The following is a 26,805-nucleotide window of genomic DNA, read 5'->3' as shown; positions in this document are numbered from 1 at the left end:
GCGCCATGGGGGTGGCACCAGGACCCACCCCCCCCCCAAAAAAAACCCCTTCCCCACCTTGGGCTGGTGCCACCCGGCGCCCCGTGCCCCAGCCACGGCCGCGTCACACCTACATCCCAATTTATTCTTCAGGCCAGAAGCGGCTCTCGATGGTGAGGGGCGACGTGCCCAGCCCGGTGCCGGCGATGGGGGGGTACGGGGAGGGGGCCGGGGGGGGGGGCGGTCAGCTGGCAGGGCCGTGGGTGCCGGTGCACCCCAGCTCTGGGGGCTGGCACAGCCCTGCCAGTGCAGCGTATGGGGGGGGGGGGGGTGTGGTTTGGGGAGGGGGGTAGGGGTACATTCAGTGCTCTTGCCTGGGGGGTGCCCGGGGAGGGGGGGGCACAGCTCTAGGGCAGGCTGGCGTTGGAGCTGCTGGCCGTGCTGTTGCGTTTCTGAAGGCATTTCACCGCGCTGGGCACCTGCAAGCCCGAGGAGACGTGGAAGCTGCCGCACCAGACCTGCGGGCACAGGAGCGGGGCTGGGCTGGGGGCGGGGGGCCGGCAGGGGACGGGGGGGCTGAACCCCACCGCCGGCAGCCCCGGAGGAGCCGCCCGGCCCTGCCTGCCCCTTACCGTGAAGGCAGGCAGCACCGGCTGCGTGAACTTGGCCTTGAAGGTGTGGAGCAGCTGCTTGGTCCTGGCGTTGTAGAAGGACAGGAACCCTGCGGGCACGGGGAGAGGGCACAGAGGGGGTCACAAGTGGGCACAGAGCTTGCAGACCCCCAGCACGGTGTCCACGGTGGTGGCAGTGCCCGTGGTGGACACACTGGTGCCCATGGTGGTGCCCCGTAGTGGTGGCAATGCCCATGCTGGTGCCCATGGTGGTGGTGATGCCCGTGGTGGACACCCTGGTGCCCATGGTGGTGCCCCATAGTGGTGGCAATGCCCATGCTGGTGCCCATGGTGGTGGTGGTGCCCATGGTGGTGGCAGTGCCCGTGGTGGACACACTGGTGCCCATGGTGGTGCCCCGTAGTGGTGGCAATGCCCATGCTGGTGCCCATGGTGGTGGTGATGCCCATGGTGGACACGCTGGTGCCCATGGTGGTGCCCCATAGTGGTGGCAATGCCCATGCTGATGCCCATGCTGGTGATGATGCCCGTGGTGGACACCCTGGTGCCCATGGTGGTGGCAATGCCCTTGGTGGTGGTGGCAACGCCCATGGTGGTGGCAGTCCCTGCGCCCACCCCCATCCCACACCCACCTTCGTGGAAGTTGCAGTAGACGCCGATGCAGTCGGGCACGGGCACGTCCAGCACCTTGGCCTTGTTGGCGTGCTTGGCGCTGAAGCTGACCTGCAGCCAGTTGTTGAGGTGGAGGCACCAGGAGGCCGAGGTCTTGCCCAGCTGATCGAATTTGCCCAGGCTGCGATATGCCACCCCCACGCCGAAAGCTTTGCTGTCCCGGTCGTACCGCACCTCCCAGTAGTGGTCGTCCCCATCGATCAGCGTGTCACCTGGGGGCACGGGGCACGGCTCTGCCTGCTGCACCCACAGGGTGCCCGGGCCTGTCCCCAGCCCTGCCGGGTCCCTCTGGGTGCCCCATGCCCACCTACATCCCCCCCCCCCCCCGCCCCGTGCCCTCAGGGTCACCCTCTCCCCTCCGTGCCCCCATCCCCTCCCGCACCCCTGGGTGCCCGCAGGGTCCCCGCCAGCACCCACTGGGTGCCCCCGGCTCTCACCCAGAACCGTGTAGGACTCGGCGGTGAAGCGATCTCTGCCCCCACGCCCCGAGGGCATCCTCTTGGGCGACTGCACCACCCTAGGACAGACGGACGCTGGCAAGGAGGGCTGGGTTGGCATTACCCGGGGTGGGCAACGCTGGGGTGACAAAGGGGGGTGACATTACCTGGCAGGCGAGTTGGCCGGCGAGGCCGTCCTGCCCTTGCCGTCCTTCTCGCGCGCCTTGACGTCCTGCACCTTGCCGCCCGTGGCATCCCACTCCACGCTGAGCTCCTCCACCCGCAGGTTCTGGTGGCACGTGCTGGCGTCCAGCCGAAACATGAACGCTGGGGACAGCCACCGTCAGCGCGGCCCCCCCCCGCTCGCCTGGCACCAAGAACCCTGGCACGCTTGGGAAGGGGCCCTGCCACCCCCCTGGTACCCACCTCTCGTTTCCAAAGTGACCGGCTCGGAGAACTCGCCCGCCACAGCCTTGTTACACGCCCGTACCCGAAAATTCATGTACTTCATGTCAAACTTGAGCCCTGCGGGCACAGCAGGGTCACAAAGCGGGGCGTGGGGGGGGGGCACTGCGACCGCCCCCATGTCCCCTACACAGCCTGGCACTGCCACCCAGCCCCCGGGACAGCCCCAGACCCCTGCCACCCGCAGCGCCCGCTCCCAGCCCGGCACATTCGGGGCTATCTTTGCCCTCGTGCCCTCACCGGAGAGGGTGTACTCGGTGCCCTTGATGCCCTCGACCACCATCCAGGGCTGGTCCTCCTTGGCGCGGGGCGGCCCCTCGAAGTTGGTCCTGCGGTACTCCAGCACGTAGTGGTCGATCTTGCTGTCCTCATCGGGCATCCTCCAGGCCAGCGTCACACAGTTATCGGCCACCAGCGACTCCGCCAGGTCGATCTCAGGGGTGCTGGGCACTGCCCGCGGGAGCAGCCGTGCCAGTGTCCCCCCACCGCTGCAGCCCTGCTGCCAGCCAGGGTGTCCCCAGCACCCCCGGGGCACCCATAGGTCCCACGGGCTCAGCACCTCAGACACCCCGGGCGTGGCACCCGTAGGACCCGTGGGCACAGCACCCTAGGGACCCCACGTGTGGCATCCCGGAAACCCTGAGCGTGTCACCCGCTGCGCGCCCAGACGCAGCATCCGAACCCCCGCATCGCTCCATCCCTGGCACCTTCTCGCCCCTCCGGGTGGGGTACCGCAGGGTGCCCCAGGCCTGGCACCCCCCCCCCCAGCTCCTCGCCCCGTCCCCTGGCACCCAGCAGACCCCATAAACCCTGGCCCCCCCCGTCCTTGCGCTGTCCCCTTGCCGGGCTGGCACAGCCCTCCGTGCCCCCGGCACTGCCCTTCCCTCGCACGGGGAGAAAGCCACCCGCCGTGCCCTGTCCCCCCGTGTCCCCGTCACCCGCCGCCCACGGGTGATACCTGGCAGGAAGGCGAGGGCCTGCAGCAGGCGGCGTTCCTGGGCAAAATCAACCATCAAGTGGCTCATGTTGTCGCTCACCTTGGCCTTGAGCGAGAGGCGGAAGGCGGGTGCCATCGTCACGCTGCACGGGGGACGCGGGGACGAGGGTCAGCGGGGCCGGGAGTCGGACACCCACCCGGCCCTGACTGCTCACCCCCTGCCCTGCGCGGCCGCGGGGAGGTGGGGACGGCGGGCAGAGCCACCCCAGCACCCACGGGGCCGCCCGCCGCGGGGCCCTGGCCGGGAGGAGGGTGGGGGTTAGTGGGACCGGGGGGGCACGGGGGTGCCGTACCTATCCTTGATCTGTTTGGCAGCCTTGCGAGCGCGGAGGAAAAGAGGAGGAAAAAAAAGCAGGTGAGACAGCAGTGCCAGGAGCCAGCGCGGTACAGCGAGCCCGGGCCCCCGCTCCGGTGCCAGCGTGGCAGAGCGTGCCCGCGTCCCAGCACGGCGTCCCCGCATCCCCGCCGCGGTACCCCAGCGTCCCCGCCGCAGCAGCAGCAGCAGCACCCCCGCGGCACAGCAGCCCGTACGCCCGCCGGTGCCCCCCCCGTGTCCCTGCCACGGCGTCCCTGGGTCTCGGGAGAAAGGGGACACCGGGCAGCTCCGGGCAGGTCAGGGATCACCCCGGGGGTCCCCGTGCTGCCACCCAGCCCCGCAGCGGGGACAGCCAGCCCAGCGTTGCCCCAGCGCCCAGCGCAGAAAGAAAGGAGGGTGCCCGCCCGGGGTGAGCGCAGCCCCGGGGCGGCATCGACCGGCCGGCAAGGGGGGGTCAGGACGCCCCCGGGGTGGGGGGCAGGCGGGCGGGGACATCCCCCCGCGCCGGCGGGGACGTACCTGGGGGAAGTCGTGGTGGTTGGCCGTCCCCAGGACCTGGTTGGCCGCCTCCAGCAGCTCCTCCGAGCTCTCCAGGGCCTTGGCACACGCCGCCAGCTGGGCCTGGCGTGGGGAGGGGAGAGGGGCGGCGGTGGGCGAGGGTGCCGGTGGGTGGGGGGGCGGGCGGGGCGGGCGCTGACCTGCAGCTCGTAGGTGCGGCTGGCGCGGTCCTGCTTGATCTTCATCAGCATCTCGTCCTTCAGCTCGTCCAGCAGCGCGTACAGCGACTGGAACTCACCCTCCAGGTCCTCCTGCGCCCGCGACGAGTTGGCCTGGTCACAACGGCCGGGGCGTCAGCGGGGTGCCACCCCACCCGGCTGCGGGACCCCCCCTGGCCTGGGGTGGGGGTCCCCAGGGGGAGGGCGGGGCGGGGGGGTGTCCCCGGTACCTCCACATTCTGCATCATCTGCTTGAGGGAGTAGATGAAGTTCTGGATCTCCTCATTCTTCACGGCCAGGGTGGTGATGATCTTCCGCAGAGCCTCCTGCCCGGGCCCCCCCGCCCGCGGTCAGCGCCCCCGGCCCTCGTCCCCCCGCCGCCCCCCGCCTCCTGTCCCCAGGCGTGCCAGGCGCTGCGGGCACCCCGCGGCCGGGGCTCCGCCGGCATGGCGGGAGCGGGATGACTTGGCAAGTGTGCGTGTGTGCGGGAGCAGAGCGAGGGCAGCGAGGGGGGACACCCCCGCACCCCTGCCGCGCCCTCCGTCCCTCCCGCACCCCTCCCTCCTCCATCCCTCCTTTGCCATCCCCAACCCCTGCATCCCTCCTTCCTCCAGACCTTCATCCCCTCCAACCCCTCTTCCTCCACCCTCCTTCTCCATCCCTCTGTTCCTCCTTCCTCCCTCCCTCCATCCCCTCTTCCTCCCTCCCTCCATCGCCTCTTCCTCCCTCCTTCCCTCTCCCTCCCTCCTTCCTCCATCCCCTCTTCTTCCCCCCCTCCTTCCTCCATCCCTCCTTCCTCCATCCCTGCATCCCCTCTTCTTCCTCCCTCCCTCCCTCCCCTTCCATCCCTGCATCCCCTCTTCCTCCTTCCTTCCCTTTCCCTCCCTCCCTCTCCCTCCTTCCTCCATCCCTCCATCCCCTCTTCTTCCCTCCCTCCTTCCTCCATCCCTCCCTCCCTCTCCATCCTTCCTCCATCCCCTCTTCCTCCCTCCCTCTCCCTCCATCCCTGCATCCCCTCTTCTTCTTCCTCCCTCCCTCCCTCCCTCCCTCTCCTCCCTCCCTCCATCCCCCCCCGCCCGTCCCGGCCCGGCCCGGCCCGGCCCCACCTGGTCGCCCATACCGGGCCGGCCCCGCCGCCGCTCGGCCCCGCCGCCGCCAACAAAGGGGGAGCGGCGCCCCCCGCCCCGCCCCGCCCCGCCCCTCCCGGCCGCGGGGCACGACGGGAACCGTAGTCCGGCCGCCGGGGCAGGCTGGGGGCGAGGCCTCGGGCGCCGCCCCGCGGCATGCTGGGAGATGTAGTCCGGAGGGGCGGGGCGGGAACGTGGCGCCCCTCCCCTCCCCCCCGCAGAGGGGGACCCGCCGGCACCCTCCCAAACCAGCACCCCCGGGAAGGGGGGGGGGGGGGGGGGGGGGGCCGTGAGCCCCCCGCTCCGGGACCGGCCCGCTCCGGGGCAGGGACACCCCTGCCCCCAGGGACGGGGCGCAGGAGCCGCGGGGGTGCCGGGGTGGGGGGCGCTGCCACGCTGGGGTGGTGTCCCCCAGTACGGGACCCCCCACCCTCCCAGCTCTCCCGGTGAGGCCATGCTGGGCCCCCCGGCCCGCGCTGGGGTCGGGATGTGTCCCCCTCCGGGGGTCCCGGCGGGGGTCCCCGGGTGGCACGTCAGCCCGGGCTCCCTCGGCCGGCGCTGGGGCCCGAGGAGGTGCCACCCCCTGCCCTTGCTCTCGGCGGTGTCCCCCGTCCCCGTCCCCGTCCCCGTCCCCCTACCCTGGGCTGCGCAGCGTGATGGCAGGAAGCCGTGGCGTAACAGTGAGTCAGCCTAGGTGACAACGGGGACAGCAGTGCTTTGGGGACGAGGACAGCGTGGGGACAGGGACCCCTCGGGGACAGGGACGCCTTGGGGACACGGCCCCTCAGAGCAGGGTGGCTGGGCTGGCGCTGGCGTGGGGATGTGGGGGCTCAGGGTCCTCATCCCCCTCCTTGGCGGTGAGTGGGGGGACAGGGCTGGCTGGGGCGGCAGAGGGGACAGCGCCTGGGACCCTATGGCCAGGCTGTGGCATTGGGGACGGGCTGTTTGGGGGACACCTGGGAGGGCATGGGGCTCAGGCTGGCTCCTGCGTGACGGCCAGGGCAGGGGGGCTGCTGGGGATGTCTGTCCCGAGGGGGGACCGGAGAGGGGTTGGGGACACAGAGGGAGGGACAGACGTGGGGACAGGATGGAGATGAGTGGGTGGACAGAGGCGGGTGACACGGCCGTGGCAGGGGGACAGGACGGAGGCGGTGGGGACGGATGGGGGGACATGGGGAGGGGACAGGATGGGGTCAGCGTGTGGGGGGACAAGATGGGGCCAGAGGTTTGGGGGGACAGGAAGGGGACCGAGGGGGGGGGACAGGATGGGGACAGAGGGACGTGCAGAGCGGCGCATGGCCGGAGGCAGCGGTGACAGAGGACACGCAGGCAGGAAACGTGGCTCCCGGTCCCTGGGTGCCCCAGTACCCTCAGCCCCATGGGTGGCCCTGGGGACGGCCGGGGTGGCGGCTGACAGCCCCCCGTGACCCCGACGCTGTTCCCAGCGGCGGGTGCCCTGCGGGTGAGCCAGGACCCAGGCGAGGCGCGGGTGATGGTGGGCGGCGAGGTGGCCCTGGGGTGCCGGGTGCTGGTGGCCGAGCCCTGGGACCTGCTGTGGCTCGAGTGGGTGAAGGACGTGGGGCGCGAGGTGCTGTGTGCCGCCCGCCTGCGCCCCGGCACCCCTGCCCCCCCTGCTCCCTGCACCCCCCGCCTCCGCCTGGCCTGGCACCCCCCCTGTGCCACCCTCAGCCTCCACCAGGCGCGGGGGGACGATGCCGGGCGCTACCTCTGCCGGGTCACCCTCGAGATCCCCCGCCACAGCACGGCCACCGGCAACGGCACCCTGCTCAGCGTCAGCACAGGTACCGGGGGGGGGTGGGGGGTGGGGGCCCTGCTCTGCCCCTTCTCCCCGGGGGAATCCCCAGGGGCCTTAGCGGGGTCCCTGGGACGCGGCGTCACGGCGGGGGTTGTCGGGGTCCCTGGGAGGTGGCATCACCGAGGGGGTTGATGGGCTCCACGGAGGGAGACGCCTGGAGGGTTTGGGGTGGCCCCAGTGCAGGAGGGATGACAGGGACAGGGACGGGGACAGGGCTGGGGACACCCTGACTCTGCTTTCCCCTCGCCAGCAGCAGCTGACGGAGGACATCAGGCGGGTAAGTACGTTCCCGCTGTCCCCACCGTCCCCTCCGTCCCGGCACCCACGTGCCTGGGTGCCCGCGGTGCCGAGGCGGTGGCCCCAGCTGCGTCTGCTTGCAGGGCTGGTGTGGGGGCTGGCGGGAGCCTTGGGGGGCACGGCCCTCCTCCTGGGGCTGGCCCTCCTCGGCCACCGGCACTGGCGCAGGAACTCAGGTAACCCTGTCCCCAAACGCCCCGTCCCCAAACGCCCCGTCCCCACGTGCCCCCGTGCCTCTCTGCCCGGTGCCCATCCTACCCCAAGCCCAAATACCCCCGAGCCTCCCTCCCCCCCCCAAATACCCCATGCCCACCCACCCTTGACCCTGCCCCGTGCCCAAACACCCCCGTGCCCACCTGCCCCACGCACCCCTGTGCCCCAATACCCCCCTGCCCGTACCCCCCCTGCCCGCCGCACCCTGCCTGCTCATCGGGGCTCACCCCAGGCACCTCCTGGGGCTGGGGGCACCCAGCGGGTCCCCTCGGGGGTCCCACAGAGGGTCCCCCGGCTGTGCCAGCCACACCGCACCGTGTCCTGGGGGGACAGGGCTGGCCGTGCCCGGCCCTGTGCCCCTCCAACACCCACTGCCCCCCCAGAGACGAACATCTACACGAACGTCCTGCCCCCCTTGGCGCGGGCCCCCAAGAAGCTGTTGCCACCCCCCAGGGTGACGGAGAACAACACGTACTGGGGGGCTGCGGCGGGCACGGGGGCCCCCCCCCCACCCCCCCGTCCCTGAGAGGGTCCGTGCCCCGCTGTGCCGCTGACGCCTGGCCGGGGGGCACCCCCCGGCTCTGCCTTTCTGCAGAAAAGCCCCCCACCCAAAAGCTGTTTTGCAGCATCCCGCAACCCCGTTCGCTGTCTTCTGTGCGGCGCTTGCGGCACCCACCCCACGGCATCCGGCGCTCCCCCCGTGCGCCCAGCCCGGCCCGCCAAGCGTGGGCAGCTCCTGCCCGCTGTGCCGGGGGGGCCGGCGCCTGGCCGGGAGGCGGCGGGGGCTCCTGGGGCCCCCCCCATTCCAGGGAAGCCGCTCTGCGGGCCGTGGCCCCGTTTCGCGCCCGCACCCGGTACGCGAAGGCTGCGCTGACCCCACGGGAAGCACCCGCTCCCCCTGGCACGGACCCCCGGGGGGGCCGGTGCCATCGTCCTCCCCCCGCCGCGTGGGCGAGCTTGCGCGCGGTTGACGGCGGGTGACCCCGCGCGGTGTCGCCCCCATGCTTTGTCCCCGAGGTCCTGGGGTGTGCGTGGGCGGCTCATCGGGGCACCCCCTCTCGCCCAGACCCCCGGGCTCCCGGCAGGGTGGTGGGAGCGGGCGCAAGGGCAGAACCCACGTGGTGGGACCGGGATGGGACCGGTGGCAGGGCCACCATGTTGTGCTCAGGCAGAGGGTGTCACCCCTTCCCCCAGAGGCACCATAGAGTTGAACCCCAAGAGGGACCAGAGCGTCGCCGTGCCTACATGCCACAGAGCACACAGCGGGCAGGGGCCGCACGTCAGCTTTTAATGGGGGGGCTTCGCCGTGGGGCTGGGGGGGGCACAGCTGGGGGATCCCCGGCAGCGCTGGGCTCACAGGGGCTGCACGGCCACGGGGTAGAGCAGGGAGAGGTGGCGGGCACCACGGACGGGCAGCGCCCGCGCTGTGTAGTGCCGCACGGCCTCGGGCACCGAGGGGAAGGCGGCTCCGGCGCGGCCAAGCATGAAATGCTGCTCCCGTGTCCGCGTGAGCTTCACGTGCACGAAGCCGTGGCTGCTCCTGCGGGCGGGGAGGGGAAACTGAGGCACGCGGCGCACGGCCTGGCCACCCTCGCACACGCGGGCGCACGTCAACGCGGATCACGGGGGGACGTGCAAACACGTCAGCACGCGGACGCGAGCACCACGCTCACAGCCTCTGCCCGGGCATCCCCCCACGGCCCCCCCCATGCCGGGGTTGTCCCCGGGGCTGTCCCCACGTCCCCCCCACCGGCCCCACGCTCACCTGAGCGAGAGCGAGTAGTCGTCAGGGCTGGTCTCGCAGTCCCGCACCAGGAAGCTGCCCTCGCGGCACAGCGCCAGCAGCGTCTCGGCGCCCGCCCGCCCGATGGGGCCGTGGTACCACCTGCGCAGCGGCGTGCGTCACCCCGGCACGTGGCACCCCGGCACGTGGCACCCCGGCACCTGGCAAGCGGCACCCCGGCACACAGCACTGGGGCCCCAGGACCCATCTGCACCGTGGGGCACCCTCCATGCCATGGGGCACCGTCCCCACCACTTGGACCCATCCGCAACGCGGGGCACCCTCTGTGGCATGAGGACCCATCCACCCCACAGGGACCTGTCTGTGCCATGGGGCACCTTCTACATCATGGAGATTGGCTACGGCATGGGGCACCCATCCGCACCAAAGGGACCATCCACCCCATGAGGACCCTCTATGCCACGGGGACCCATCCATGCCATGGGGCACCCTCCACCCCATGAGGACCCTCTGATGGGCACCCATCCATGCCATGGGCACCCTCCACACCATGGGGACCTTCTATGGGCACCCATCCATACCATGGGCACCCTCCACCCCATGAGGACCCTCTGATGGGCACCCATCCATACCATGGGCACCCTCCACCCCATGAGGACCCTCTACAGGCACCCATCCATGCCATTGGGCACCCTCCACCCCATGAGGACCCTCTGATGGGCACCCATCCATACCATGGGCACCCTCCACCCCATGAGGACCCTCTACGGGCACCCATCCATGCCATTGGGCACCCTCCACTCCATGGGGGCCCATCCATGCCGTGGGGCACCCAACCACATCAAAGGGACCAACCATGCCATGGGGCACCCTCCACACCGTGGGGACCCATCTGGGGGGACCCTCCACCCCAGAGGGCCGCCACCACGCCACGATGTGTGACCGGGACGTTGATGCCACCCCGTGGAGGAGGGACCCCCAGACTCACGCCTGCTTCTCCAGGGGCAGCGAGGTGTCCACGTGCCTGGGGCTGGGGGGACAGCCCGGCCTGGCGCCTGCGGGGGGCCGGGGGGGCCGCGGCAGCTGCCGGGACAGGCTGGGGGAGCGCTCGGGGCTCTCAAACTGCACTGCGGGGGCGAAGGGGGGGTGTCACCCCACTGCGGGGGCCCAGCACCCCTGCCTGCTGCCGGGGGGCACCCGGTGACCGGGCCACCGGCTCTCAGTGCCAGAGCACAAAGGAACGTCCTAGATGTCCCCACCATGGCTCTGCCTTGCTGTGGTGTCCCATCACCCCCCCCCGCCCCGGGGTAGGACCCATGGGTGCTGGGGGATGCTGGGGCTGAGGGTGGGTGGGGGACAGGAGTGGTACCCGTGGGTGCTGGGGGACCCCGTGCCCCGGGATGCTGTCACCTGCGAACGCCCGCGAGATGTGATCCTTCTTCCACTCCCAGGGCTGGTCGTACTCGTCGGCCGGGCGCTCGTCGTTGCGGGGCAGGCGGCTCTCCCGGGCGGCGGGCACCCCCGGGCCCTCCCCCGCCGTCTCCCACTCCTCGTAGGGGGTGTCATAGAGCTGGGGGCCCCCGCGCGGCCTCGCCTGCCGGCCCTCGCCCTGCCGCGGGCACCCTGGGGACAGGCAGGGCTGGGAGACGCAGCGGGGACAGGACGGGCGGGAGGCACCCTGGGGTCACCCGCGGGGCTGGGTGCTGGGGGGTCACCCAGGGTGTCACCCACCTGCGGCCTCGCCGGGCTCCTCGCAGCCACCCTCGGGTGCTGGGTCCTGCTCCCCCTCGAAGGGCTCTGAGTACTCGCTCTCGCCGGGGCCCTGCGGGTGGGTGCCCTGAGCGGGACCGGACCCCCCCTGCCCCCCCCCAGGTCCCCAGTCCCTGGGTCCCCTCCCCGGGACCCTGCAGGCTCCCCCAGGTCCCTGATACGGGCGTCCCCAGCCCTTTCCCCGCTCCCTCCCACCCGCTCCCTTTGTCCCCAAACCCCTTTCCCCTTCCCCCTCTCCCAGTGACCTCGCCACCCCCAGCGCTCCCCCCGTTCCCTCTCCACTCACCCCACGTCCCCCCCCCGGGCACCCCACTGCCCCCCGACCCCTTGGCTCCCCGGTTCCCATCCCCGGTCCCCTGCGGTACCCCCGGTCCTTCTCCCCAGCCCCTCTCGGTCCCCACCCCCCGTTCCCCATCTCCCCCCCCCCCCCCATCCCCTCTGTGCCCCCCGGTCCCCCCAGTCTTTGCTGCCCAGACCCCCGCTCTCTCCCGGCTGCCCCACTCACACCCCTCCGGACCCCCCCGCTTCCCCCGGGTCCTGCTCCCCGGTGCTCCCGGTGCCCCCCGGTCCTGCTCCCCGGTGCCCCCCGGCTCCTCTCCCTGCCCCCCCCGCCGCCCCACTGCACCCCCCGGTCCCTTCGCCGGCCTCCCCGGTGCCCGCGCTTCCCTCCGGGTCCTGCCCCCCCCCCCGCTGCCCGCCGCTGCTCCCCGGTGTCCCCCGCTCCTACCTGCTCCAGCCGGCGGGGGCCGCCCCCCGGCCCCGCGCCCCCCACCCGCACCAGCCGGTGCCGAGGGGAGGCAGCGGGGCCGCGGAGGGCAGCGCCGGGGATCCCGGCGGGGGGGGCCCCGCTCCCGGTGCCGGTGGGGCGGCGCTCGCCGCCGCTGTAGTCGGGCTGGGGCGGGCGGGGGGGGGAGCGCCGAGCCCCCCGGCCCAGGTACTCCCGGAGCCACTTGGCCATGGCGGGGCCGCCCGGCACCGGGACCGCGGGCGCGCCGGGACCCCCCCGCCGCCGCCGCCGCCGGGAGCCGCTTTGTGTCGCCGCCGCGCGCGGCGCGGACCGGAGCCCCCGGCCCCCCCCCCCCCCCCCCGCGCCCGCCTCGCCGGGGGGGCACCGGCACGGGGCGGGGGGGGGGGGCGAGACCCGTGGGGGGGACCCCGGGACCCCGCGGGGGACACGGCGGGAGCCCCGGGAGGGGAGGGCCGACCCCCCCTGCGGTGACGGGGGCACCGGGACCCCCGAGTGACAGCGGGACGGCCACCCCCCGTGCGGCAGTGGGAGAAGGGCGGGGGTCGCCGGGACCCCCGGACACCGGCGGGCGGCACACCGGCTACGGGACCCACCCCCGGCCCCTCTGGGCTCCCGGGGCTGCCCCTGGGGTTCGGCGCTCAGGAAAGGGGCCGGGGGGAGCCCAGCCCGGGGGCTTCGGGGGTCTGGGGGGACGACGGGACCTCCCCCACGCTGCAGGGTCACCCACCCCCCCCAGGGAACTTGTCACGGGGGGCAGGGGGCCTTGCCTCCCCCTCTGCCCTGGGGTTTGGGGGGAGCCTCAGGGACCACGCTGGGGGGGCAGGAGGGCCAGGGACCCCCCAGCCATGCCCCGGCTTGGCTCCTCGTATTGTCCCTTCCCAGAACAAAGGTCCCTCTCCTGGGACCCTGGCCTGGTGCCGGGGGTGGGGGTGGGGGGGGGCGGAGGGAGCTGGGGGGACGCGTGTGCAGGGGCAGGACGTGGCTGGGGGGAACCACATGGCCAGGGGCCCCCCAGTTTTGCCGGCCCCACTGAGCAGCTCCTGCCAGACCCCATCCAACACAAACCCCAGGGCTGAGCCCGATATCCAGCATTAATATTTGAAGAGGCTAATTACAAGGCACGTGCGAGGAATGCTAATTGGGACGGGGGGAGCTGCCTTTTCTCCCCGGCTCTCAGAAATGCCCCACAAGCCCCCGGCCCTGCAGCCCACGCCAGAGAGCCATTTGTGAGGCTCTGAGAGCGGGTTAATTAGCGAGAAGCTGCTCGTCAATTAGAGGTGGGCGCCTCGATAAGGAGGAAGTTAAGAGGCATAGATGGGGAGAAGAAGAGCCCCAGACCAAGCCCTGCTGGGGGCAGGTGCGCACCCCAGGGGGGGTCAGCCCTTCTGATGGGTGCGTAGGGCCTGCGTCATCGGGGTGGGGGTCCTTGGGGCTGCCCCTGCCAGACCCACGCGAGCAGGACCCGCTGCCCGCGTACGAGTTACTGCTCTGGAAGACGAAGAGGCGACTGGCTCCGACACATCCGATTTATTACCGAGCAAACCCAACTGCTCTCCGAATGGTGGGGAGGGGTTTGTCACCAAGCTGCTGGGGACGGCTGGGGTGCGGGAGGACTTGGGCAGGGGGAAGGAGGCTGGTGGCAGCCAGGACAGCCCTGTCCCCGCAGCGCGGGGTTAGATGAGTTCCCCGCCGTGTCCGTGCTGCAGAATGTGTCACCTCTAACAGCAAAACAACAGGGGATTCAGGCTCACCCCCCAAAGGCAGGATCCGAACCTCACAGGGGGGTCAGGAGACACCCAGGGCCAGAGGAGTGGGCGGTGGTTCCTCCCGTGGCAAAAAAGGGGTGCTGAGCTCCTGCCTTCCCTCTGCTCCCCGCAGGGACGCAGGGCAGGAGGGAAGGCAGGCCCTGAGGTCCCTTTATTGCCGTGGGAGGGTTGGTGAGCCACGTACCCGAGCCCAGGCATGACCAGCGTGGGGGTGAGGGCAGCGGGCACCGCCAGAACGGAGAAACTACAGAGTCCTGGCCGGCCCCGGCGCTTTTGAACATGTTAAGGGTGCAGGGCTGGGACACACCGTGCTCTGGGGCTGGCTGGAAGCTGGCTTTGGGCACAGCCAGCCTGGGACAGCGTCGGGGCTTTCCACCGGCTGCAAGCGCAGCAGAGATACCCTCCTCTGAGGAAGCCGTCCTCTCGACCAGCTCATCTGGCTTCGGTCTGCTGGTGGTGGTAGCCAGGGAGGGCAGCCGGGGCCTCGTCCCTGTTGGAGGATGGTCGCACACCCCGGGCCGGCCAGGTGAAGACGCTGGGGCTCCAGATGGCCTGGAAACCCCGCTGGGCCCGACGGCCGTGACGCCAGCTCTGCGCTGGGGCTCTGGAGAGCAGCTGCTGCGGCTGGGAGGGGGAACAGCCCGCGATCCCTGCTCCGGGCTGGCTCAGTCGCTCATCAGTCACTGTCCTCGCTGTCCGAATACGCCCCCAACAAGCCGAGAGAGGACGTGGTGCCCGTTGCTGTGGGAAACGAGCCTGGAAGCCGAGCAAGAGAGCAGACAGCATCAGGTAGGGCCCTCCCCATTGCCCACAAACCCTGCCGGCTCGGCGCAACCAGCTGCGTGGAAATACAAGCCTGCCTCGCCGTTCCAGCTGCAACCAGCTGGAGACAAGGCAGTCAGAGCCAGAGCGCAAGCGGTGCCTCGTCCCCCAGCCCAAATCTCGATGGGGACAGCAAGGTTAAATCAGGTGGACAAGGAGACCCTGTGCCCTCTCGGCTGGAGTCTCCCGCTTCCGCCTTGTGGCAACGGGAGGAAGCAGCAAGGTTGGCCCAAGGTCTGTAAAACCCCCTTCTCCCTCTGCGACCCCCTGGGAGATTTCAGCCACTGGAAAGGAAGAGCGGAGCCAGCTCTCGGCTTTGACCACGCGAGCTGCCAGCTGCAAGCGTGAGGCAGCGTTGCGGGCAGAGAGCTCTGCGGGCAAGAGCCCAGAGCCCGAGCCCTTGAAAGATGGGCAGCTCCTCCAGCATAATTTGGCTGAACAGACCCCTGCCAGCAGCCAGGAGCAGGTGGCTGGGGAAAGCATATCAAAAATGGGGCAACTACAAGAGCTGTCCTTCCCCAGGGATCCCCTGAGGGCAGAGGGACTTACTAAGCCAAAGGCTTATAGGACCAATCAGCCCAGAATCAATCAACTCATCAGCTCCTCCAAATCCTCTGGCTTCCTGGGGCAGTGAACTACGTACGAGGTGCCGGAAAGCCTTTCTGCTTGTTTTCACCACTTCTTTACAGCTTCCAAATTCTGCCAGTTTGGCAGGTTTTATAATCAGGCCCCAAACCAAAGCAATTTTCTTGCTTTTCCATTCATATCTCGCTGTTGTGACGATTCCCAGCATCGTATCTGCGCACCGAGATGCTGTTTTGAAGCTTCTGGCCCTGACAGTCTGTCTCCAAGGCCTTGGCTTACCGCCAAGGGCCAGGAAGGAACCTCTCCTCCGTCAAGACATCTCCCAGAAACAGGGACGACCCTTACACCATCATGGCCCCATCTGTCCCACAACAGGGACTTGACCCGAGAGCATTCGGGCTCTGAAGACAGAGCTAAACGCCACTCGGGTGCTGCCAGACCCCTCCCTGACGGCCCAACTCAGGCCACCCCATCCCCACGTGAGCAGTTACCGGTGTTGGCCGCGGTGCCTTGGTTCTCTGACCCGTTAGCCAGGGCAGGACCCGGCTTCTGCTTCCTCACTGTGACCAGCCCAGCCAGCTGGGGCTTGGTGTTCAATTTGCCCACGCTCCGCTCCCAGCTCTCAGTCTTCAGCTTCTTACTCTGAGGCTGAGGGTCCTGCAGAGTAAAGCAGGGGCGTTAGGGTGCTCCGGCCTTGGAGGGGAGGCAGAGGGATGGGGGAGAAGGAGTGGTACAAACAGCAGCACAAAGCACAAGAGACATGAGGATAGCTGCTCGGAGCAGCCAAGGGGGGTATTCTCCCCCCGCGGCGACTGGCACAAGCTAGGCAAACAACAGGGATAGGGATCTAAACGGCTGCAAAACAGTCCTTGGAGACAAATGTCCCGCTGCTGCCTGTGACAGTTAAATCCAGCCTTGCACAGCCACGCGCTGGCCCTGGGATGATGAGGAGCCAGATGCATGCCACAGGGCTGCACAACCTCTGCCAGCCAGGACCGCGTGCCTGCAGGTGGTCCAGCCACTGAATCAAACTCCCCCGGGCACGAGGATTAGTGCCGGGCCAGGGAACATCGCTCAGATTAACCCCAGCCCGGCTTAGAGACACGGCAGCTTTGATTCATCCAACCGGACAGAGGTCCCTGCAGACACAGATCGACATTGGAGAGCAGCAGTGCAGGGGCCGGTCGGTGGGGATAATCCCTCCCTTGCAAGCCAGGCACTGAAAGCTCTTTTGTTCTGCTTGTCTCCAACACGGACAAAACAGAACCAAAGGAGAGGCTGTTCCAGGCAACGGTTTCATCGCTGTAATTTTCAGAGTGCTGAAATCGTGCCTGAAGGACGACCAAGGCACAGGCAAGCCCGTCCTTTGCGAGCTGAAAGGCAAGCCACGTCCCGAGCGAGGACGGAAGCAGCTCCCTCCCAGCCTTTGTCAGCAGACGCAGTCTAAAATCTCCAACTGATCCCTGTCTCCTTTCAGCTCAGTGCACAGGGACACAGGCTTTCTAAGCTGCTCATGCGTGACAGACATTGGGGCTCCAGCATCGCAGGGAGAGAAGAGACAACACGCAGCCCAGGACAGCGGATTTGCTCTGGGGGAAGAGGTGCGGTGGGTGGAAGAGCCTCTGCCCCCGCTCACCTCCTGCAAGATGTCCGTAGGTTTAATTTTCGCCACAGGCTTCGCGCGTGATTTTGCAGGCTCTTCGTCAGAGTCGGAGTCTACCAGCAGCCGCCGGTTCTGGGCCTGCTCCAGCATAGCTCTGCAAGGAGAAAGGCCGCGCGCGGAGGGTTAGAGCTGGCTCCGTTCCACCGCCGTGCCGAGCAGTGCCGGCCGTGCACCGTGCCTGCGCCATTTCCTGTAAGGGGAGCTGGAATTCAGCAGCAGTGCAATGGGATCCACCTTCTCAGGTGCTGTTTAAGAAGCCATGTTCAAGCAGTGCCTGAAGGTTGAAAGCACTGAGATCTGCAGCCTCAGCCAGGTGCAGAAACTCTCTCTCCACGCGAGGACGCTTACTGGGGGAGTCAGGCCCCTGCAGCAGCCCGGATCTCCCCACCAGATGGGCCAGTGATACCAAAACCCCTCCACCTCCCTAAACACTTTGCCACGACAAAGTGTCCCCAATCTCCTCACAGCCCGCTCAGGACTACATCCCGCCCACACAACTCCTGTGAACTCAGGCCCCTCAGGCAGGGCCCTCTCCTAAGCGCTCTCGGGGTGTTGAGGAAAGGGTGAGGTGCAGGTCCGCCCGGCCAGGGCCAATGTGGCCGATTTCACACGCCCATGAATGCTTCCAGCCCACTCACTTCATCTCTTGTTCATCCTCCTCTTGCTCCTTGCGCTTCTGCTCCTCCTCATACTCCTTGTACTGCTTCAGCATTGCCTCAAAGTCCACGTTTGCCTGGCGCTGGTTGAGTTCCTTCAGCTCCTGCAGGTTCTCCAGAACCTCCATCTCCAGCTTGGAGTCTTTGGTTCGGTTCTCCAGGACCTGAGTGACCAGAGAGAAGCCAGGCTTATGTGAGGTAGCAGAGCCTGCCAGCAATCTTGAACACAGCCTCCCCACCCAGTACAGGGCAGGAAGCACTAAGAGGATCACCATCATCCTCATTTTTGGGTCTCTATAGGACAGGAAGAGCTGGGGCAAGATGCAGCCTGTCACAAGCTCCAGCACAGGAGGAAACCTCCTGAGGGCAGAGACTTGTCTCCTGCCTGTCCAGAGCACAGCAATACCTCGGGAGCCTGAAGAACTAAACCAATGGCTACGAAGTCACCTGCTTTGCTGGGGAAAGCCAGCCAGGGCAGGAGAGAGGTTTGCCTTCTGCAGAGAAGGGCACATTCTCGTACCTTCATGGGATTGTTGAGCTCTTCCTCTTCCCTCTCCTTCTGCATTCTTTTCTCCTCTTCCTCCAAGAGCTTCTCAGCTTGGAAGTTGCGAGTGGCACCGTGCTCCATGGTGTAGTCTGTGTTCTCAGGATCTGTCTAAGGAAGAAACAAAACAGAAAAATCATTGTACTGAGGCAATTCTGCTCCAGCCATCCTGTGGCCACTTCCAGAGCCGCATGCAAACGTTTCCGAATTTCATTCACATCCCAGAGCAATCACCCACGGCCTTTTGTTCTGCTCCAGCTGATGTGCTGCAGCCCATGGATGGGCGAGACATTTCAGAACTACAAATGGCCACGAAAAGAGAAGATACACCAAAAAGCACATGCTCAGACTCAGTCTTTGCTGGGACACCCCTTCCCTGTGGGGTCAGCGCCCAGTCACGTCCACAGACTGCACAGCCTCCCCAGAAAATACAGAACATGTCTCACCTTGAAAGTGATCTCTGCCAGGCAACGCGTGCACTTGATGTAGAAGCGGAAGATGGGAAGTCCCAGGTACACCTCATTCTGAACAGTCTCCTTACGGGCGTTAAACTTCTTCCCCTTATAGATGTATTCACCACACGTCTTGCATCTAGAAAAGGAGAAAGAAAAGTCCATAACGCATAAAAAAAAGGGAAAAAACAGACCAAGAAAATGCCAAGTGATTTTTCAGGCCGTGTCAGCCCAGGTTCTGAGCAATGGTTAGACTAGACTTACTGAAGACTAGACTACCTAGACTACAGTAAAGCCTTTGACACGGTTTCCCACAGCATTCTCCTGGAGAAACTGGCTGCTCATGGCTTGGACGGGTGTACTCTTCCCTGGGTAAAGAACTGGCTGGAGGGCCAGGCCCAAAGAGTGGTGGTGAATGGAGTTTACTCCAGTTGGCGGCCGGTCACAAGCAGTGTCCCCAGGGCTCTGTGTTGGGGCCAGTCCTGTTCAATAGCTTTGTCAATGATCTGGACGCAGGGATCGAGGGCACCCTCAGTAAGTTTGCAGATGACAGCAAGTTGTGCGGGAGTGTTGATCTGCTGAAGGGAGGAAGGCTCTGCAGAGGGACCTGGACAGGCTGGATCCATGGGCTGGGCCAAGTGTATGAGGTTCAACAAGGCCAAGTGCAAGGTCCTGCACTTGGGCCACAACAACCCCATGCAACGCTACAGGCTTGGGGAAGAGTGGCTGGAAAGCTGCCCGGCAGAGAAGGACCTGGGGGTGTTGGTTGACAGCCGGCTGAATATGAGCCAGCAGTGTGCCCAGGTGGGCAAGAAAGCCAATGGCATCCTGGCTTGTATCAGCACTAGTGTGGCCAGCAGGACTAGGGAAGTGACTGTGCCCCTGTACTCGGCACTGGTGAGGCTGCACCTCAAATGCTGTGTTCAGTGTTGGGCCCCTCACTCCAAGAGAGACATTGAGGGGCTGGAGCGTGTCCAGAGAAGGGCAACGGAGCTGGGGAAGGGTCTGGAGCACAAGGCTGATGGGGAGCGGCTGAGGGACCTGGGGTTGTTCAGCCTGGAGAAAAGGAGGCTGAGGGGAGACCTCATCGCTCTCTACAACTGCCTGAAAGGAGGGGGTAGAGAGGTGGGGTCGGTCTCTTCTCCCAGGTAACAAGTGACAGGACGAGAGGAAATGGCCTCAAGTTGCGCCAGGGGAGGTTTAGACTGGATATTAGGAAATTTTTCTTCACTGAAAGGGTTATCAAGCACTGGAACAGGCTGCCCAGGGAAGTGGTTGAGTCCCCATCCCTGGAGGTATTTAAAAGCCGTTTGGATGAGGTGCTTATGAACATGGTGTAGTGGTGGGCTTGGTAGTGTTTGGTTTACGGTTGGACTCGATGATCTTAAAGGTCTTTTCCAACCTATACGATTCTGTGATTCTGTTATTTTCTCCTTTGGAAATTCAGTACCTACTCTTCAAAGAACCCCAAAATCACCCACAGCATCTCTTCCCTCTCCCCCACCCCTTTTCTTCTGGTCTGTGTCACCTCTTAGGGCTGCTGGGAGCCGCTCCCCTGCAGCGTACGGAGGCAAAACAATTCCTAAGCAAACTCATCTCTTCTACAGCTGCTTCCTTCTGGCCGGTACAGCCCCTCTTACCGCATGTTGAAGGGAGCCATGAGCCGCACCACATACTGTCGGTCCTTTGGGAGTTTGAGCTTTGGGATCTTAGCAGGATCGAAGTCCGGCGGGTAGTATTTCTACAGAGACAGAGCAGAGACGTGTGTGTGCTGGGCGCAGAGTCACCCAGAAGAGTGTGAACCGTGGCAGGCAGGCTCCCAGCTGCCATATCAGCCTAAGGCATCAGCTCCACACAGCAGGAGCCGGCGTGCCCCTACTAACCAGGCATGGTCTCAAGTGCCAAACACCCTGTCCACCACTCCCCACCAGAGACAGGCATTGGGGGGTGTGTCTGTCTGTCTGTACGTCCTCGGCCCCAGGCCCCCCAACCCTTGCATGATTTTAGGGCCTAACCCTCTTGCCCCTGCCAGCCCCTTCCAACCACTGCCAGGAGCCTCAGCCTGGGGATCGCCACCCCAACCGCCCCCCGCCCAGCCTGACAGTCCCCTCAGGGACCCCTCTCCGCCTCAGGACGCCCCAACCGCCCAGGGACTCCCCAGCATCCCCAGTCTGAGGACCAACCTCAGCGATCAGGGAACCCTCCCGAGGACCAGCCCGGCCTGGGGACCCCCACAGAGCCCCCTCCCCCCCGACGGGGAATCCCCCCCCCCAACTCACGTTCAACACCTTCCGCTCCGACATGGCTGCGACCTCCCCCAACCACCGGTGCCACCCAGCAGCTGCCCCCCGCACCGCTCCCCACTTCCGGGAAACAGCCCCGCCTCCCTCCGCCGCTCATTGGTGCAACGAGCCACGGCCCGGCGTTCCTCGTCTGTTACTGGCTGCTTCTGCCGTCCGTCAGCGAGCTGCGCCCACCGACAAGAGTCCGCCGGTCGCCACGGCCCGAGAAGAGGTTCCGCCGGCTCTGCCCCGGGCTCCGGGCTCTGCCCCGGGCTCCGGGCGCTGCGAGGTCCCGGAGCGCCTCGCCTGTGAGGGGCTGGGGGGCGGCTGTGCCCCGGCTGGGGCTGCGGGAGCCTGGGGCAGCGCGGGGGCTGCGAGCTGTGGGGAGCTGGAGCTCGGCTTCTTCAGAGCGAAGCGGGGTGTGGGCCCTGGGCAGGCCCTGCGCTCCAGCTACAGACGTTCATCGTGTGGGTAACGGGCTAAAAAAAGTCTGGTTTATATAAGAAATATTCCCCCAGCTGCAGTATTCCGCTTTTGTTCTGTGAGGCATTTTTCTGGTTAGTCTTTGGGGTGGGAAAAAATTAAATTAATTATCCCTAATGCAGGTATATTAATGCTTTTGGTGTTGCGGGTAGGTTCAGTGGGAGAGCTTTCTGGAGAGCGCTCCGCCGTGCTTCCAAAGGAAGGGAAACTCCTCTGCTTGTCTTTACTGTTTTCCTGCTCGTGCGTGCTTTGGTGTTTCTTGCTTAAAACTGAGGATTCAGAGTCCTTCACTTACGGTTTATTGTTTTGAGTTTGTAGCTGATGGTTTCTTACTCAGGGGTTATACTGTATTTTGTAAAAAATGAGCTGCGAGCTGTGAAAATTTCCTGCAGGGCTCTGTTCTGGAGGTCAAGAAGAAGTACAGATGGGTGAAATTGGGGGTTTTCTTCTCAAATATCAGCGCTGAATCCTGTCCCTGAAGGGAAAAGCAGGGGGGAGGCTGGCAGCCCCCTCGTTTCTTGCCACATCACGGGCAGGAGCAGGAGCTGACCCGTCCCTGCTGCGGACCCGGTAATGGCTCCTCAGGTGAGCTGGGTGACAGACTCACCCCTGGGTGTTGTGTATGTGCATTAATTAATAAACAATTATTTTATTCATTCAATGAGTGGCCCTGTACCTTTGCACTCAGTAAAGAGTGCCTGGACGGGGTGCCCTGGGGAGGAGGGGGTTACCCACTGTGGGGCTCCGGGAGCACCCCGAGGCCACTGGCAGGGCAGGTCCTGGCCACAGCCAGGGCCCCTCCAGACCTCCTGCATGCGGAGGCAATGGCGGGCAGGAGGAACGGCTTCTCCTGGGTGACCCCCCCCCGGTCCCGTGTGCGCTGCAGCCCGGTGGGAGATGCGGGTGGCCGGTCAGCCATTTTGTCCCGCAGGGCACGCCGGGAGAGGCAGTGCTGCGGCCCAGGGCTGCCGGGACAGCACGGGGCTCTGCCCGTCCTGCCGGGAGGAGTCGTCTCTGCCGTGGACTTCCCTTGTTCTCTCACATCCCCTCCTGAGGCCCCCGTTGGTTCTCCGAGCCGCCTTTTGCTCCCTGGCTCTCTCAGGGCCTCCCTACGGCCATGGCAAAGCCTGCTGAGATCCCTGTGGTTCCCTCAGAACCCTCCTCCGCCCTTCTTCGTGTCCCAGAACAGTCTTTTTTCCTCTCTATGCCACCTAGGATGTCTCCAAGTCCCTCTGTACTCTCCTCACAGCGTCCCCAAACCTCCTCGTGCCCCTGTGGCATCCTTCAAGGCCCCTCACAAGGTGCTCTCGGGCTCTCCTCGTGCCCTCTGCCCTGCCTGGGACTGGGCTTTGGCCCTTGAGCCCCCCCAGGACCTCTGTGGTGCGCACACAGCAGCCGTCCAGAGGTACAAGGTCGAGTTTGGGATCGTGGAACAGGAGACTGCCAGGTTTGAAGACATAAAGCTGCCCTCTGGGCACAATCCTCTGATCTCAGTGCAAGGTGACACTCAGACAGAACTGGAGATGGCTGCTGAAACTTAACGGGGAAAAAACAGGGAATCAGTGAGGGCAATAGCTTGAGCGAAGGAGCGCGCGTGTGAAGTGATCCATAGGGTAAGAGCTCTAATCCTGTCAAAGGTCCCTCAGCAGCAGCGTGCTGTGTAATCCTGATAACCTTTATGTGTACTGCTAAGACCACCTGAGTTAGCTGGGGGTCTTCCATGCTGGTGGGGGCTCACCGGAGCTGCAGCGTGCACATAAACATCACGCTAAGCTTAAACCTCCCCCCACCCCCACGCTGGGGCTCCACGCTGGGCCCGCCCGCAAACTGGGCTGAACCCGACCGAGAGAGAGCTGGGACCAGGGCCCTCAGCCCCCCGCCCAGGCCCTGCAGCCCGGGAACGGCCCCGCCGTCCCCTCAGGCCCCGCCGCTCCCTCAGCCACTTGGCCGCCGCCAGCCCCGCGCGGGAAGCGGGATGCCGCACTGCGCATGCGTCCCGGCGTGCCTCGCGCGCAGCCAGGGGGCGGGCTCTCCTCACACAAAGGCGCAGCGCTGGGAAAATGGCGGCGACGGCGACGGTAGCGGCGGCCACGGAAAGCGCCGGCGGCAAAATGGAGGAGCCGGCGGCGGCCGCGGCGACGGCGGCGGCTCCCCCACCACCTAACGGGGCGGGCAGTGCCGGCGATGCGCCCCCCAAGAGGTAGGGCGATCGCTGTGGGGCCGCGCTGCCGCCTGGGCCTGCTGCGCCGCGTGCGGCCTTCCCCGCGCCGCGGGCCTGGCCTGAGCCGGGCCGAGGGGGGCGCCCCGGGGCCGCCGCCGCTGCGGTGGGGGGGGGCTGTCGGCGGGACCGGGACCGGGGCCAGGGCCAGGGCCGCGGCCGCTACCGGGGCTAGGGCCGCTGTTCGGCTGCAGGCGCCCTCCGGGAACCCGGGTGGGGCCTACCCGCTGTGACGCGGAGACTGGCGGGCGCGGAGCCGCCCTGGGGAGGCGCGTCCGGGGGCTCCCGCGGTCTGAGGTCGGAGCCGGTCCCTCGTTCTGGCGCTTTGTGCACCGCGCAGTAGGGTGCACAAACCTAGTACGGGTGCAGTACGGTGGGGTACGGTGGCCAGGGAGATCCTGGAGATCTTTGCCTATCCCGCTTAGAGACTGTTCCTGCTGGGCCTTAATGGACAACTTAAGGCCTCCCCTGGAGGTATAGGCTGTGCCAGCGGGATGGGTTTTGATGTTCCAAGTTAATTACTTTTTGTTCTATCGGTGGCGGGTTGTAATAATTAGGCTCTTCTCAAGCCGTTGTTTTTCATACTGCTGCAACATTTGGAGCAAAGTGTGCTCTGTTTCGTGGTTGATGATTTACCTCTGGAGTGGGTTAGGAACACGAGAGACAAATGCCTCGAGAGCGAGAGCTTGAAGGTGATGCCAGGCACTGAGTAAGGGCTGTGTGTCTGATGTCAATAGAATGTTACAGAAATTAAAAAAAAAAAAAAAACCAAAACCAACCTGCAAGGGTTACATTTCTAGGTCTGTAAATGTGAGAATTGCAATCAGAAAAAGCTTGAACTGCTTGTCACTTTCCTATGTTAATGCTAACCTCATTTTGGAAAACTTCATAGTTAGCAAAGCTTTTTTTAATACCAAATCTTTGGAATAAATAACACATTTTCTTCAGTTAATTTTTCGCCCTAGGCCTTAAATGCTGTGGAGATAAGAATCAGCATTTTGAACCTGATGTTCTGTGAGTAATGTTTCAGACTCGAGGTCACATTTGTTTATCTGCTGTTCCTGAGGTGTGTTACACAGTTGTGTGTCAGTCAGGCTGCCGGTTGCTGTAGGCTGTTATGCCCAGGCATGTTGCATATCTGTAGTCTGACCCAGAGCTGACAGATCTGAATAACAGAGGCCAGCTCCACGATCTGTAGGTAATGGGAGATAATATGGGCATGGTGAGGAGATGGCGGTGTGTCTCAATTCGAAAAACCGCTCTCATCTGCCTCTGCTGCCTGAGTTTGTGGATTGTGTTGCACATCACCAGGAAGGTAGTCGGCTTTCCAGGTGTCACTTTTTTGGGGAAAAATGTCCATATCTATTTTTTTTCCAACACAAAATAGTTAAACTGTGCTTATGGCAACCGAAAAAATATTGACCCACACGAGTCTTTCTGTCATCTTCCTGCCAGGCAGAAACAGGCATGCCTGTTCAGGAGCGGAGGCAGTCCTGCTCCCGGAGGGTGGGGATCCCAGTCCCACCATGGCACATGATACAGTGACATGTAATATATTAGCCAGGGCTAGGGAAGGATATTCCCATCATCTTCTCTCCTCCTCACGTTGGGTAGTTGGTACGTGGAGGATGTTCATGTCTTAGCTTCTGTTTACACCTCAAAGCTTGCTCTTGGTGACTGTGGCAGAGCCTGCAGCTCTAGGTAATATGTAATCAGTAATTTGTCTTATATGAGGAGATGATTTATTCCTGGAAGTATAAGTAAAGATGTCTACTTTGTTCTGATTTTTTTTTATTTCCCCCTGGCCCCTGTCATGTTTGGAGTCTCTCCAGAGAGCTTGATCTTTTTATCTAGGTGCAATTCTATTTGTAATATCAAGCTCCGTGTGGCAAAGCTAACACATCTACAGTGATAATGCCAATGTTCATTTGAATGTGTTTTCCATGTCCTTGGGGGGAGGGGGAAAAGGGGATCTGCCTATACTGGATTTTGATTCTTAGGGATTTCTGGTACACTTGTTGGGTCTAGGTGGCATGTTTAAGAAATCTTGCAGAGGAATGTGCATCATAATTGGTTTCTTTGGAGGAAATAAGAGCTTCCCTTTCAGTTCCTCCGTCTACACACGTCACAAACAGGAGAATTTTTCTTTAGTTTTGATGAAGCATTTCAGTTCTGTAACCCAAGGAAAAAAATCAGAGTAGATGAAATATCTTCTGAAAGTAACTACTTAAGTACATTTTCTGTAGATCTTGCGTTAGCCTTGGCGTAAGTGGATCACAGTTACTCAGAGTGGTTCCTTATTGGGATGGGCAAAGCCACTGTGGGAATTCTATCTCGCCTGCCCTTCCAACTTGGGAATACTCACAGGCAGGCATATGGTGTATTTTGGAGGTGGTGTGGGGCTCATTCCTTCCTGCTGTCTAGAACTCCCTTAAAAGAAGCCCTAAATGCTCAGTTGTTTTCATACTTGGTAACCACATTTTTTTTAAGCGATCTCTGTGGACCTCTGCCTGCCTGATCTTGTCCTTTCAGTGTGTGAAACCCATGGAGGTGGTGTGTGAAATCCTGCAAAAGAAAAAAAACCTTGGCAGCTGAAGTAGTTTTCTTGACATTTCTTTTGACCTGGCTGGATTTTGTTACTCTGAATATGATAAGGAATATGTTCTAGGCTAATGCTTGTCTTTAATGGCAGGTACTGTGGCTTGTCTGAATTCTTTACAGGTATATCAAAGCTTGAGGTGTTTTTAAGCTGACTTGGGAGTCTTAAATGCAGGATTGCAAAAAATGTCTGCGTCATACTGCATTACTTTGAAGCACGTTATACAGCAGTTCCACCCCGGGGGGAATGTAAATAGTTCCAGTTTGAAGCATAACCATAAAAAAATGGATGTAGCTTTTAACAGAAGCACTAAATTTTGTATTATTTCTTCAGCCAAACAGAAGTTAAGGTGTCAGAAGGATTGTCCTATTTTGCATCTATTTTTGGGTTTTTAATTACTTGATTACTCAAGAAGCTTTAAAAAAGTTCAGTGAGGGAAAGTCTAAAAATTTCACTTTTTGGTGAAATAAACATTGTACATAACAAAATAACACTTTTTTTTTTTAATAGACCTCTTTTCCAGCATATTACTTACATGCAGAACCTCTGTCTCTTTTGACATGAAGTGATACATGATGGCCATACTTAGAGCCAAACTCTGTTTGCAGTTGTGGTTGTATCCATAAAGTACAATATTTTTGTGTGTTTGCTTGTAATATATCCTTGTGGCTGAAAAAGTGTAGGCTGCTATGTAATAAAAATGGGGAACCTACTCAAATATAAAACTTAATAGACAGCTGCATACTTGTTTCTTTTTTTTTTCCCTGCAGACTGTTGTATTTGTTCAGTGATTGAAATGGTTCTGAAG

General features: G+C 64.0%; 6 protein-coding genes across 12 annotated transcripts in view; 3 read left to right on the top strand and 3 right to left on the bottom strand.

The window, feature by feature from the left end:
- Positions 1-26,805, top strand: part of HNRNPM (heterogeneous nuclear ribonucleoprotein M) — a 115,363-nt gene that overhangs the window by 65,650 nt on the left and 22,908 nt on the right. The gene's annotated exons all lie outside the window — the stretch shown is intronic.
- FSD1 (fibronectin type III and SPRY domain containing 1) lies at positions 104-5,387 on the bottom strand. Of its 3 annotated transcripts, none has more exons than XM_075524259.1 (13): positions 5,319-5,387; positions 4,443-4,538; positions 4,195-4,326; positions 4,016-4,117; positions 3,474-3,496; positions 3,142-3,263; positions 2,424-2,633; positions 2,145-2,243; positions 1,886-2,045; positions 1,719-1,798; positions 1,242-1,493; positions 612-700; positions 104-497 (listed from the first exon to the last, which is right to left on the bottom strand). In XM_075524259.1, exons 1-13 carry the CDS (start codon positions 5,328-5,330, stop codon positions 387-389), a joined length of 1,488 nt encoding a protein of 495 aa, XP_075380374.1. In that variant the 5' UTR covers positions 5,331-5,387; the 3' UTR covers positions 104-386. The 3 variants fall into 3 exon arrangements, with proteins under 3 accessions (XP_075380374.1, XP_075380375.1, XP_075380376.1); XM_075524260.1 differs by having other exon boundaries at positions 1,719-1,814; positions 1,886-2,020; XM_075524261.1 differs by lacking the exon at positions 4,016-4,117.
- On the top strand, positions 5,679-8,265 carry LOC142420419 (uncharacterized). Of its 4 annotated transcripts, none has more exons than XM_075524334.1 (5): positions 5,679-6,019; positions 6,785-7,141; positions 7,409-7,432; positions 7,536-7,628; positions 8,049-8,265. In XM_075524334.1, the coding sequence occupies exons 1-5, from the start codon at positions 5,794-5,796 to the stop codon at positions 8,189-8,191; spliced, it is 843 nt and encodes a 280-aa protein (XP_075380449.1). In that variant the 5' UTR covers positions 5,679-5,793; the 3' UTR covers positions 8,192-8,265. The 4 variants fall into 4 exon arrangements, with proteins under 4 accessions (XP_075380449.1, XP_075380448.1, XP_075380451.1 ...); XM_075524333.1 differs by having other exon boundaries at positions 7,406-7,432; XM_075524336.1 differs by lacking the exon at positions 5,679-6,019 and adding an exon at positions 6,049-6,196.
- SHD (Src homology 2 domain containing transforming protein D) lies at positions 8,964-12,236 on the bottom strand. The gene is made up of 6 exons (XM_075524042.1): positions 11,907-12,236; positions 11,141-11,231; positions 10,820-11,032; positions 10,398-10,536; positions 9,431-9,550; positions 8,964-9,205 (listed from the first exon to the last, which is right to left on the bottom strand). The coding sequence occupies exons 1-6, from the start codon at positions 12,135-12,137 to the stop codon at positions 9,019-9,021; spliced, it is 981 nt and encodes a 326-aa protein (XP_075380157.1). The 5' UTR covers positions 12,138-12,236; the 3' UTR covers positions 8,964-9,018.
- On the bottom strand, positions 13,440-20,778 carry YJU2 (YJU2 splicing factor homolog). The gene is made up of 8 exons (XM_075524592.1): positions 20,695-20,778; positions 20,056-20,156; positions 18,410-18,554; positions 17,940-18,074; positions 17,402-17,583; positions 16,737-16,857; positions 15,592-15,757; positions 13,440-14,449 (listed from the first exon to the last, which is right to left on the bottom strand). The coding sequence occupies exons 1-8, from the start codon at positions 20,716-20,718 to the stop codon at positions 14,370-14,372; spliced, it is 954 nt and encodes a 317-aa protein (XP_075380707.1). The 5' UTR covers positions 20,719-20,778; the 3' UTR covers positions 13,440-14,369.
- Positions 18,462-26,805, top strand: part of TIMM44 (translocase of inner mitochondrial membrane 44) — a 57,442-nt gene continuing 49,098 nt past the window's right edge. The window contains exon 1 of the mRNA XM_075524589.1: positions 18,462-18,465. Within this exon, the coding sequence (XP_075380704.1) occupies positions 18,462-18,465 (4 nt within the window). The remainder of the gene's footprint in view (positions 18,466-26,805) is intronic.

This window comes from Mycteria americana, chromosome 24, assembly GCF_035582795.1.
Source record: "Mycteria americana isolate JAX WOST 10 ecotype Jacksonville Zoo and Gardens chromosome 24, USCA_MyAme_1.0, whole genome shotgun sequence".
Classification (NCBI taxonomy): Eukaryota; Metazoa; Chordata; class Aves; order Ciconiiformes; family Ciconiidae; genus Mycteria; species Mycteria americana.
Note: the sequence above shows the minus strand (reverse complement) of the source record. Positions and strands in the feature narration are given on the sequence as shown.